The 12,989-nt window shown below is 45.4% G+C and overlaps 1 protein-coding gene across 2 annotated transcripts in view; it reads left to right on the top strand.

Annotated features, from left to right (window-relative positions):
• The first annotated feature begins 1,627 nt into the window (after nucleotides 1–1,627).
• Nucleotides 1,628–12,989, top strand: part of LOC146081117 (solute carrier family 22 member 13-like) — a 28,071-nt gene continuing 16,709 nt past the window's right edge. The window contains exons 1-5 of one of the 2 annotated variants that reach the window (XM_083189089.1): nucleotides 1,628–2,127; nucleotides 4,063–4,166; nucleotides 5,901–6,055; nucleotides 7,109–7,277; nucleotides 10,317–10,437. In XM_083189089.1, the coding sequence (XP_083045215.1) occupies nucleotides 1,753–2,127; nucleotides 4,063–4,166; nucleotides 5,901–6,055; nucleotides 7,109–7,277; nucleotides 10,317–10,437 (924 nt within the window). In that variant the 5' untranslated portion in view covers nucleotides 1,628–1,752. The remainder of the gene's footprint in view (nucleotides 2,128–4,062; nucleotides 4,167–5,900; nucleotides 6,056–7,108; nucleotides 7,278–10,316; nucleotides 10,438–12,989) is intronic. The other variant, XM_083189088.1, reaches the window with a different exon arrangement.

The following is a 12,989-nucleotide window of genomic DNA, read 5'->3' as shown; positions in this document are numbered from 1 at the left end:
GTAGAAGGCCCTCCAAAATACCTTTTCTTTCCTTCTTTGGATGTTGATCATATCAGATGGAGTTACAGTCAGGTGTCACTAATGCTGGGCAATTCTACTAGTCTCGACCAGATGTCAAAATGGTATGATTTATCTGTATTACCAATGGATCTTCTGGAAAAGCTGAGTTTTTCCTGGCTGCTGCTGAAGAAACTGAAGGAGAAGTTGTAGTGCCATGCGTCACTTGAGCTGCCACCTTGCTCATCAGGAGCACTTTGCGTCACTTGGGAAAAAAGACACAGCATATGAGTTAAACCTGGAATCAAGCATGATTGCCAAAATCTAGTGATCTGATTTGAAGATGTCGACAACCCTTGGATCCTGGTGAGCGAATAAAGGACTTGATCTACAAGTCCAGCATACTTTGCAAATTCACCTCTTACCTCCACCCTATTACATCATCTGCAGCAAGCTCATGACAAGTGTTTGATAACAGCAAAAACTGGTGCTAAAAACAAACAACAACAATAAGCAGTCCAGCATCAGGTAGCTCTCTTCTCTGTACTAGATCCCAGCACCTGCAATCTCCACTATTAACACCATCATCCTCAATATCCTCAGTAATAATCAGAGATACAGTGGGGCAGATGTAATAAGCCTTAACAAGAGATAATTCAAGTGTGAGAAGGAGAGAGAAACATCCAGCCAATCAGCTACTTACTGACTTTTTTCAAACACAGCCTGTAACATGGCAGTTAGCAGGTGATTGACTGGACGTTTATCTCTCCTTATCACACTTGCATTTATCTCTTGTTAAGGCTTAATACGTCTGCCCCAGTATGCTGCCCATACACTTGTGCGATCTGATTCGATGTGACATCACAGTGCGATGTCCTGCAGAGTCACAGTACTTGTATGCACAGTGGGGTATGGCCAGCAGAGTCACATTACTTGTATGCACAGTGGGATACAGCATGCAGAGTCACAGTCCTCATATACGAAGGGGGTATGGTCTGTAGAGTGAAAGTACTTCTTCTGTAAGCCCAGTGGGGTATGGCCAGCAGTGTTCCGGAACTTATATGTACAGTGGGCTATGGCCTGTAGAGCATACAGCCTATCCCCTTGTGAGACTGGGGTCCTCTGGAGTCTGGACACAGCAGTTATCTAATTAAAAAATAGTATAATAAATATATTTGGTTCAATAAAAATAATAGCAGTACCAGAGCAGAGTATAGTACACCATACAGCAACATGGATTCCAGTATTATGGCGTTGAGCCATGGCACCTTATGTAGGATGCAACTCCTGCAAGAATTCAACACCTGGTTGACATTGGGCATCAAACTGGTATCCGAGTTTGGCAGGAACACCAGCGCCACGGATCGGGTGAACGCTGATCCCCAGTGTTCAGGGCGGCTTGGTTCCACAGAATCCAAACCGCTCATCCCTAGATTTAACCCGTATTACTAGTGGAAGAAAGAAAAGTCAGAGGCATCTGTAAAATAAGATGATGTATATTTGTTATTTAGTGACAAAGGATACTGTAGCATGGGTGATACTAGAGTACAATGCATTAATAGGCACATTCGTATACTACACAGATACACCTACCTGAATAACTAGAAGATTCCCTTTTACAAAAGATAACTGGTAGCAAATTAACTTACATGTGAGACTTTGGATTATTTCAGGTGGCACATTGACAAGGGTTAAACATTAATTATTCCGGACTATCTGGCTAATGGTTTCAGCATAACTGTGAACCCACTGACAATGACGGACTTTGGGGAAATCCTCAAACAAGTCGGGGAATTTGGACGCTATCAGAAAAGTTTGGTGTTTATACTTTGCTTCCTTAGTTTTTTCAATGCCTTCCACTTGCTTGGGCAGGTGTTTATGGGAATATCCGTGCCTCACCGCTGCAATACCGACTGGATCCTTGAGAAAGCCCCAAACCTTACTGAGGACGTGCAGTTGAATTTAACCATACCAAGTACTTCACATGGGGTGTATGAGCAATGCCTGATGTACAGTCCAGAGGATTGGGACATAGAATCAATACAAAGATATGGACTCAACAGCACAATTGCGTGCCAGAATGGATGGGTGTATGATATGTCGCAGCAGAAGTCAACACTGGTCACCGAGGTCTGTAAACATGTAATCATTTAATCATTAGACTTTACCAAATGAATGATCTTATATACTCTGGGTAAGATCATGTGCTTATTAATAGTAGTTAATAATATTAGAAGTTCTTTGGATTTAGCTGAAAAATGACACACATACATTGTATAGTTATTGCATGATGTTTCTTGTTTCCTAATCCAGCACAGAAGCCTACATGTAAAATATACAAATAGTCGTTTCTTTACAGTGTTCTATAATTTTATCTTCCATATGCAACCTAAGTATACAGTATAAGTATATACAAGTGGTATATAGTGTTCAGATTTGTCATCAGTACTAATTGCCCTGTGAGCATATTGTTGTACCAGCAGTACAATATATAATCTCTATAAAAATACTGCCACAGGAAAACTTAATGTACATATTATCACCAACATACTGTACTGCAGATTACATTAAAGCATAAATAACTCTGAGAGAGACAGGTAGCATTGTCTGCCTTGGTTATATATGTGATGGGGAACCTATGTCACCCTGTAGCAACTGAAAGGGCCCGAATATGCCTTAGATGGCTATTGGGTGGATAGGACTGACATCATCATATCGCCGGATTTCCCACTAGGGGTGGGACCTGCTATCAAATGCAATTTAAGGATTAATCATTGTTATATGATCAGGGCATCCAAGAGGTATGCCGGGTCCCGTTACATTTTTTGGGTTGTGGCCTAATTGCGGGAGGCATGGCCAAGCCCCCTTAGTGGGCAAAAAGTGAAAACCATCTAAACCAGTAGGGGGAGTGTTATCACCCCCCGCTCAGCAGCGCAGCACCACACACCTACAGCAGGTGCTGTCACTGTGCTGACAGGCCCAGCATAAGCTCTCATATGCTGTAACAACACTGACAGCGTGAGAGCTCATGCTGCTGCCCGAGGGAGGTCGGACCAGGGCCCCCACTGGGCCCCTCCAGCAGGCCTGGGCCCGGGTAATTAGTACCCCCCCCCCCCACTCAGCAGCCCTGTATATGATAGTGATGTAGACACATGAGATCTTAGCAGTGTGTGGTGCGCAGGTACCAACAGAGCATGAGAGTGAGTTAGGTTAGCTGGACCAAGAAAAATCCTGTAGGTAGACTATAATGTCCTAAATTATAGTCCTCCTCTTGATCCCCCTCGAAGTGCGGGTTCACCCGCACAGGCTGCGAATGGATGTTTTGCATAAACATCCATTCGCATGCCTTGGGTAACCGCCCACATCTTTCGATGGTCGCCGACCATCGAAAGATGTGTTGCGTGCACGCATATAAAAGTGACTTTAAAGTCACTTACATATGTGTGCACGCTGGCACGGATATGGGTGGGCAGCGGACATCCGGTGATGTCAGCTGTCCGCCCCCCGCACCCGTGTCACTGCCTCATTACCATGGGAACGCCCATGGAAGGCTGGGAGTTCCCATATGGTAATGGTGCAGCCCGGTGCCCCCCGCCCATCTCCGCCCCCTGCACGCCTTGGGTGCACGCACCCTACGGCTGAACATGCACAGAAACGCGCCTGCTCATGCGCAGACGCGCACCATCGGTCCTCCGTGCAAATGCACAGTGGACCGAATGGATTAGAATAACCCCCAATGTTTCATCCATGGCGTCTCCTAACAACATAGCGCTTCTTCTCTCTCTCCAATGTGTCTTCTCATGGCACATTCCTCAATGGGTTTTTCAGAAGCCTCAGCAATAAACAATGTGTGTGTACTGTACCTGTAATCTACAGCTGTCCTATAGCATGAAGTGGTTTCATACCATAGTAAGTCAGTCACCTGATCAGCCTGGTCACCTGACATGCCACATTTCCCTACCACCACAGGCTTCCTTACGGGACTGAATGATTGCTGTAGAGTAAATAAAGTCTAGTTGAATAAATGTCATCATTTTAGTATTTAGTGTTTTTTTTCCCATTTAGTTTGACCTGGTGTGTCACAGAAAAGATCAAGCAGACATATCCCAAGCCATATTCATGCTGGGGCTCCTCATCGGAGCTATTATTTTTGGTCCCTTAGGAGACAGGTAAGAATGAACCTCAGAAATTGGGGGCAGATGTATTAAGCCAGTTAAAGTGATAAAGCGATGATAAAGTGGAAGGTGATAACACATAACAAACCACTAGATCACTTAGATAATGCCTCTACATTGATCCATGTGTAGGGGCATAGCGATAGTGATGTGCGGCCCTGTGCGTCGCTATAGCCCCGGCGATTAATATCCAGCATGCTGGATAAATCTACTTAATCGCCAGTGTCAGGGCCAGTGTTCTCAGCCAAGAACACTGCTCAGCACACAGCCCTGGCACATTGCTGTGTGCTGAGTTATCTTGCTGGGCATTCTGAGCCATCTAGTGCTCAGAATGCTCAGTAATATCGCTACGCATATAGGCCCCATAACTGTCATTTTTCAAGCACAGCTGATTGTCCGAGACGTTACCAACTTCCAGTTTATCACCGCTTTATCACTTTCCAGACTCTGGGCCAGATGTACTAAGCTTGAAAAGTGATCAAATTGAGAGTGCTAAACCAACAGCCAATCAGCTCCTACGTGCTATGTCACAGGCTGTGTTTGAAAAATAACAGGTAGGAGCTGATTGGTTGGTGGTTTATCACTCTCCATTTTATCACTTTTCAAGGCTTAGTACATCTCACCCTCAATACTTCTGCCTTTTTCTGTATTGGTAGCTGTGTAAAACAGGGGATGTAACCCATAGCGTCCAATCAGACACATAGGCATAAAAATAGCGTCCAATCATATGCTACTTCTTGTATATTTAGCACCTTCTAGTAGATAATAGATAGAATCTGATTGGTTTCTGTGGGGAACATCCCTTCTTCAATAGAACACCGATCTTAGTAAATTGACTCCAAGGACTGCATATAGATAAATATTGTACTGTGTACTTTCTAAAATAATAACAGGACTGTTTGTGAATTATGCTGAGTAACTATTCAACTTTACAACCTGTTTTTCATAACATTTATTGCTGCAGAACATGCCACTAAGATTTCATATAACAATGGACCTTATTCTAGTTGGTTCGCTCCCTTGCACAGGGGAGTGATGTTTCGCGAATGCGCATGCACAAAAACATTTATGCACATGTGCAGCTGCATTGTGTGAGCGGGCACTGCCAATTGCTTTTTCACCGGCCCGTTCACACCTAGCGGATGGGTGTTCCCATACTAATGTGACCGTGATGCGGATATGGAAGGGGGGGGGGCAGCGGACATCAGTGGCTCACCCGCTCCAGTACAGGGACCAAAGAGGTGTCTTAAATTGGCGTGGGGGGGTGGGCGGTGTTTAAATGACTCGCAAAGCTGCAAAATACGCAGCTTTGCGAGTCAACCAGAATAACCCCCCAGTATATGGAGCAGGATGGTTATGCTATACAACATGTGGAACATTTGGCCCTTAAGCTGTAGTTGAACTACACATCCCAGCATGCACTGCTACAGTTTTGCTATTTGGCCATGCAAAAACTGTAACATGGCATGCTGGGATGAGTAGTTCAACAAAAGCTGGCGGGCCAAAGGTTCTCGATCCCTGCTATACAAGCTTTACACCTGAATATGGCACTAATAATAGCAAGAATATTATCTAAGGGATTTTTAAAGTGTTATTCTCTATAAATTCGCATCCAAATGTATATTTGTTAACCTTTTATTTATGTCGATCATATTAAATACTAAGTTACATGTGTTATACATGAATGCAGATTTTGTTTTTAAAAGGATTTACTGCTGTGTTTTAAAGGATTGGGAGACGGCCTGTTATATTAATCTCAATATTGTTGATGTTGGTGTTTGGAGTTGGAGCAGCATTTGTTACAGAGTTTTATGTCTATACAGTTTTGCGTTGCGTTGTGGGAGCCGCTATGTCAGGGGTCCTGATTAACAATCTCGTACTAGGTAAAATATTATAGCATCTCTACAGTAATTACATTTTGTGATTCATGCCATCTTCTGCTTTCTGTCTTTAGCATAACAGAATTTTCACTGTATTTGTATTGCATCGCCTGTTTTTGGTAATTATTTTGATGATTGTTATAATTGCCTTTTATTTATTCGGTGCCAGAAGAGTGCATAATGACTGACACATACAGCAAATTACATATGCTACATGGGGGAATCAAACAGGACTGTTACAGACAAGTTCCTAATGTACAGTATGACATAATTACAAATTGGGCATGATTCAGAGATGGACACAGGAGAGGGGACACTGGCACATTTCCGGTTATCTGGAATCTGCGGCTGCGCACAGGCAGAACAGCCCTTGCACTGTTGTCCATCGTTCCCTTCTGCCGCTGCAATGACAGGCATCAGCATTACAGGGGTGGGCGGGGGAAGCCTTTGTAATTGAAGTGTGTTCAATCAGATTCTACTTATTTATTCTGTAAATAAAATTCTACTTATTTTTTTGCTAATTATTTAGAAGATAAAATTTGATTGGTTGCTATAGCCAAAATCCCACCTTCAATAGAACTTCCATCTTAGTAAATTTACCCCATACATCTCATTGGCCCTGCATATTATAATTTTGCCTTTTAATAAAGAAGTAACAAGGAATTCGATTTCATTGAGTTTCATTCTCTAATATTAGTATTTAACCCTTTGAGTGCCAACATCTCTGTGAGATGTTCAAAATATCCACTAAAAACACCAGCGTCGCTCACATTTGTTATATAATTTCAAATAAAGAAATGTTGTGTAAAATAAGATGATATTTCCTATATGAGCTAAACATTACAGGTCATTATGATGAATAAAAATATTTGCTTGGCAATTTTCACACCTATTTTGACAAATTCACTTGGCACTCAGAGGGTTAATGATACAAATTGTGTATCAGATTGTGTTTTAATATTAATCTTTGATATAGATTTATAATGTAATATGATGAATGCAATCGTGCAGATTAGTTTAGAATTTTGAACAATCTCTGCTCTGTCTTTATTTCAGTTGCGGAGTGGGTGGGATCATCCCATCGTGCATACGCCACAATCACCGGCCATGTTTGTTTCGCTATAGGGCAGATGGCTTTAGCTGGGCTGGGTTATGGCATCAGGAATTGGAGATTGCTGCAGATAGTTTGCTCTGCACCCACTGGGTTACTGTTTTTCTACATTTGGTAAGTATAATAAAGCTGTTCTGTGACTTGCTAAGCTACAGATTTGTAGAGATAAATTGAAGAAGAGGGACACTTTGCTGCGCGAGCGCCCATAAAAGGGGTGTGGTATATGCAAATGAGGGCATGGCTTATGCATATTAGGTCACTCCCCCGTTTTCAGCCACTGCGCCGCTGAATAGACGCACAGCAGCTATTCTGTCAGATTGATGGGACTCCCAACTGCCCCCCCCCCCCTTCTTAGCATCTAAGAGCAAGATGCAGAGATGGACAGTATTGCAGTTTATCCTTGTATGCGGAGGATGTGCTAACATATGCTAAATCAGCCATAAGCATTTGTTGTAGAACCACACCCACTGCAGGCTTTTGTGATCCTGTCTGAAGAGGCAGCATTGGATCATCTGCATGAATATTGGTCATCTGATTAACCATACTTGCCTCATACCTGCCTTCTTTTTATAACTCCTCTCCGGGAGAAGCCGGGGTTACGTTTCGGGTGCGGGATGAGGCTGATGTAATCAAGCCCCACCCTCATGACAGCCAGCCGCGTTAATTCGTGGGTCCGCGGATTGGGGGAGGGACCAAAATGATGCAAAATGATGCGATGTGTCATTTTAGCCCCGCCTCTCCCAGCGCACCCACAAAATTCTTGATTTTATACCGTGGGGAAGGGGGGAGCGGGGTCTACGGTGGTGATGTGAGAGACTTGCCCACTTTTTCGGGGGGCCGGGAGGGGGACACAATTTGTATGACTTGCCTGGCTTATGTGTCCACTCTCCTTTTAATTAATATTTATTTAAAGTTTTAAACATTTCTGTACAAATTCACTGCAATGATGGCATTTGCATAAATCTCTGAATCAGACCATTGTTTCCACATACAGTACTTCTACTGTATATCAGTGGTTCTCATACTCAGGGCGAGATGTATCAAATGGAAAATGCGGTAAAACCCCGGTTTTACCGCATTTTCCTATGTATCAAAAATGATACCGCAGTGAAGGGTATCGCCACCTTTGGGTGGCGATACCCTATAGAAGCCTATGGGGTTCTTTTCGCCACCCCCCGACGCAAACCCGCCGCCTCGCCGACCCCCCCTCTGGCTTACCTTCCTGAAGGGTCCTCCTGGACCCTGGAAGGTAAACCTCTCCTCCCCCTAGTGACGCAACCGGACGTCCTTCCGGCTGCAGGGGGGAGGAGGAGGTGCCGGGGACAGCTTGCTTAGCTGTCCCCCGCGTGACGCCGCGTAATGGATGCAGGAGCCGGCTGGGAGGTGACGGAGACCCCCCGCACACCACATTCCAGGTATCGCGGGGGGCCTCCGTCACCGCACCGCGATGCCAGCCGCATATGTTAGTACATGAACTGTGTTGGGTCCTGAGGACCTACTTTGAGAACCTGCGCTCTGTATCATCCTCGATTTGTTTCCTACCTAGAAATCCATTGTTTAACAGTTCCCTACAATTAGCTTTAGGGCCAGATGTATCAAGCTTCAAAAGTGATATAATGGAGAGTGATAAACAACCAGCCAATGAGATCCTATCTGTCATTTTTCAAACCCAGCCTGTGACATGACGGGTAGGAGCTGATTGGCTGGTTGTTTATCACTCTTCATTTTATCACTTTTGAAGCTTGATACATCTGGCCCCTAATCTCTTCATATACAGTACAAACATTGCAGCAAAACCCAGTGGAAGTGATATGTAAAGAGCAAAGCCGGGTACACACTGGGGCAATATTGGCCCAATATGTCAGACGATTCGGAGCGACATATTAAATAGATTGCTGAGTGTGTATACTCAATATGCTGGTGCCTGCATTTGCTAGTGACCATCCCAATCGGGCAATAACACTTGCAATCTAGTTCTACGTAATCAAAGGACAAAGCATTATATTGCTCCGTCCTTTATACACCTAATGTGTAGCCAGGATCCAATATGTCAGACTGTCAGGCTATCATATCAGCTGGGGACACATCGCTCGGTGTGCACCCTGTATAACTGGCTGTAGCTAAGGTCATCAGGCAGGGGTGAGTCACAGCAGAGAGCACAAGAACTCCCAATGGTCCTGTGCCCTTCATGTGGGTTAGCAGATAATCCACTTCACAGCTTCCCCTGATTTACCGATCCCAGGAACATTAGCCGCCACCTGAATGCACAGTTCCATTGGATGTAGGCTTTCCATATATATCCCCCTCCCTTTGCTCCCTCTCTTCTTTCCTTCTGTAACCCCACTTATTATATTATAAAGACTAAACAGATTGAAATTTTTTTTTTTCTAAATGTTCAATAGTGGAATAATTCATAAACTGCTTTAAAAAAATAATAATAATAAAAACATTTAATTAGTTTTAGAAAATTGCAAACATTTCAGTTCAGTTCATGTGACGTCAGCCTCCGGTCATAAGCAGACATTGACACTCCTGCGTCTGCAGGAGTACAAACAGCGTTTTTATGGGCAGACCCATAAAAAGTTTGGATTTCTCCTCCTCCAGCCCCATGCCCACCACATTCTGCCCACTATGGAGTGGGTGCCCCCGGGAGTGAGAAACCTGCACCATTGGCCAGGGAAGCTAATTTGGCCCACTACGTCTATTACATGTAAGACTATGCCCCTTTTCCCGCTATGCTGTGATATTTTCCAGTTATCATGATTATAAGCTAAAGTAGAAACTACAGGTACACCCCCGATAATCCGGGACTCTGGGCTCCACACTGTCGGATTATCTGTTTTGTGGGATTATCAGTGGTATCATCCTGTCATCCACAGCGACTACTCCCCTGCAGCAGGATCTCCCCCCCCCCCTCGTGTAGCACATCTCCGCCCCGCAGCTCATCCCCCCCCCACACAGTCTGAGTTACCCCTTTTGCATCACTACACTCTCCCACTGCCCCTCTAAACTTCCTAAATCTAACTCCCACCTGAACTTCCCACGGCACCTAAAAGAGGTGCCTCACCATCAGGAGCTGGTAAATCTGTGGGTTACCTGTATTTGTATGTATTTAGTGTTTAATATATTTGATATGATGCTGTCTTCATACAGGGTTCTTCCAGAATCACCCAGGTGGCTTTTAGCTAAAGGAAAACATGAACGTGCAAAAAAACTTCTCCAAAAAGCTGCAAGTTTCAATAAACAGAAATTATCTGAGGATTTACTATCACAGGTAAGATATCTGTCTAATGGTTGCCGGCTACTGAGGTAAAGTACACTGTGGAGTGCCGGCCAGGTGTATCAGTGCAATGTCTGCTGAAAATGTAGCACCTGATTCTGGCAAACCTCGTCCAACAGTGGCCAATTATTGCAAATTGTTTCAATATGTGCAAGCGCCATTGCCGACATATGCAGCAGCTACGATAGATTCTGAGCTGTACCATGGTGGTAACTGGGCAGCTATCGGGCATTCCCACATAAGAACATTGACCCATGGGCCGGTCTTCTTGGTGTACCACCTATTGGACCACATAGTATAGCCATTGCTGCTGTTACTACTAATGACTGCTGCTCACGCAGCTGGAACGTTGGGTACTCAGTGTCACACCAGGGGACTCAGTCGACAAGACTGAGACCTCTGGTGGGGACCTGGACCGGTACCTGAACCGGGGAGGTTGAAGAGGACCCCTGCGCATGAACTGCGCGACAGTGCACCCAGAGCCAATAAGCAGTCAGAGGTAAAATACAACCGGAGTTTATTTGCAGATGGTTGTAATAATAACAGACAGTAAAGTATGCAGGAATAATGACAGTTCATGCAGATTGCAATACTTTACAGATGATGAATATGGTATCGATGGTGGAACATCGGATCCGGGTATCGGATGTGGAGACTGTGGGTCCGGAATGACGGACGGAAGACTGGAGCTTGACTGTGGGTCCGGAATGACGGACGGAAGCTTTGATTTGGAGATCCGGAGTATCGGACTATCGATGGTGGAACATCGGTGGCGGATGATGCTGGAGCATCGGAGGACCAGAGTCCCGGAGCTAGGCTTGGTCGCTGGGCTGAGGAGGCAGGCTCACAGGTGATGGAATAACCTGGACTTCACAGGAGATGGAATAACCTGGAATACACTGCAGCATGGAAGACAACACCAGCAGAGAATACACTTGCACGGAGGCAAGGACAGCTGACCATACACTGGAGACAACTGAAGCACTAGCAATGGTTCTGAGAGCTCCCTGCATACTTATACCCACTGGGTGGCCAGGATTGGCCGAGGAAGTATGACAGGGAGATCAGAACCAACAGGATTGGACAGCACAGACATGTGACTGGGAAGAACATGGCAGCCCCCATGTCTGCTATGGCGGGAAAGTGTGTTTGTGCACACCATGCTGGATACTGGGAGCAATGGTGGCGGACAGGTGGATTGCCGTGCACTGGGGGCTGTCACTGGGAGACAGGAGGCCGGCAGAGATGACGTCTGGACCGCAAGCTGAACCTGCGGAGGCACTTAGCCGGTAAGAAAGTCTGTCTGACAGCTCGGATCGTGACAGCACCCCCTCTTTAAAAGGTGACACCTTTTAGGCTTGCGGGGAAACTTGGAGTGGAACGCCCGGATGAGTCTGGGAGCATGGACATCGATGGCATTGGTCCATGATCGCTCTTCGGGGCCGTAGCCCTTCCAATAGATCAGATATTGCAGACGACCATATCGGATGCGAGAGTCCAAGATTTTACTGACCTCATATTCTGTTCCACGCTGGGTGCAAACCTTAGGAGCCTTGGGGAGCTTGGAATGAAAGCGATTCAGAACCAGCGGCTTGAGCAGCGAAAAAAAGGACCAATATATCGGGGAGCGAACTTCATCGATGGCACTCTCAATCGAAGATTCTTGGTTGACAACCAGACACGATCTCCTGGACGGAGGGCTGGCACAGCTCTGCGTTTCCTGTCGGCAAATTTTTTGTACCTGCTTGAAGCCATCAGAAGTGAAGAACGAATGAGCTTCCAGGATTTGACGAACTGCCGGATGGTCGTGTCGACCGCTGGAACAGAGGACACAGGTTGCAGAGTGAAGTCAGGAACTCGAGGATGAAACCCATAATTGGCAAGGAATGGAGTGACATTTGATGAAGAATGATATTGGTTATTATGGCAGAACTCTGCCCATGGAAGGAGTTGAGCCCAGTCATCTTGGGAAGAAGAGACATATGTGCGGAAAAATGCTTCAAGGTCCTGATTCACCCTCTCCGTTTGGCCATTGGTTTGAGGGTGGTAGGCTGTGGAAAACTTTAACTTGATTTGAAGCAGGGAGCACAGGCTTCGCCAGAACTTGGCTACGAATTGGACTCCTCTATCGGAGATGATTTCAAGAGGCAGCCCATGAAGCTTGAATATCTCTTTGATGAAGAGCTGGGACAGCTTGGAAGCTGACGGAAGACCGGTGAGGGGAACGAAGTGAGCCATCTTGGTGAACCGATCAACAATCACCCAGATGGTGGTGAACTTGTCAGACTCTGGAAGATCAGTTACAAAGTCCATAGAGATATGCGTCCAAGGACGATGTGGCACTGACAGTGGCATCAATTGCCCAGGAGGAGACTGACGACTGGTCTTGTGCTGAGCACATTTAGCACAAGAGGAAACAAAGTCCTGTACGTCCTGTTTGAGGGACGGCCACCAGTAGGACCTGGTGATAAACTCGTAAGTTTTCTGAATGCCTGCATGGCCAGCGAATTTTGAAGAATGCGCCCAACAGAGCAACTTCTTTCTTA

Source organism: Crinia signifera, chromosome 5 (assembly GCF_055691185.1).
Source record: "Crinia signifera chromosome 5, ASM5569118v1, whole genome shotgun sequence".
Classification (NCBI taxonomy): domain Eukaryota; kingdom Metazoa; phylum Chordata; class Amphibia; order Anura; family Myobatrachidae; genus Crinia; species Crinia signifera.
The sequence above is the reverse complement of the archived record's forward strand: the minus strand, read 5'-3'. Positions and strand labels throughout refer to the sequence as shown.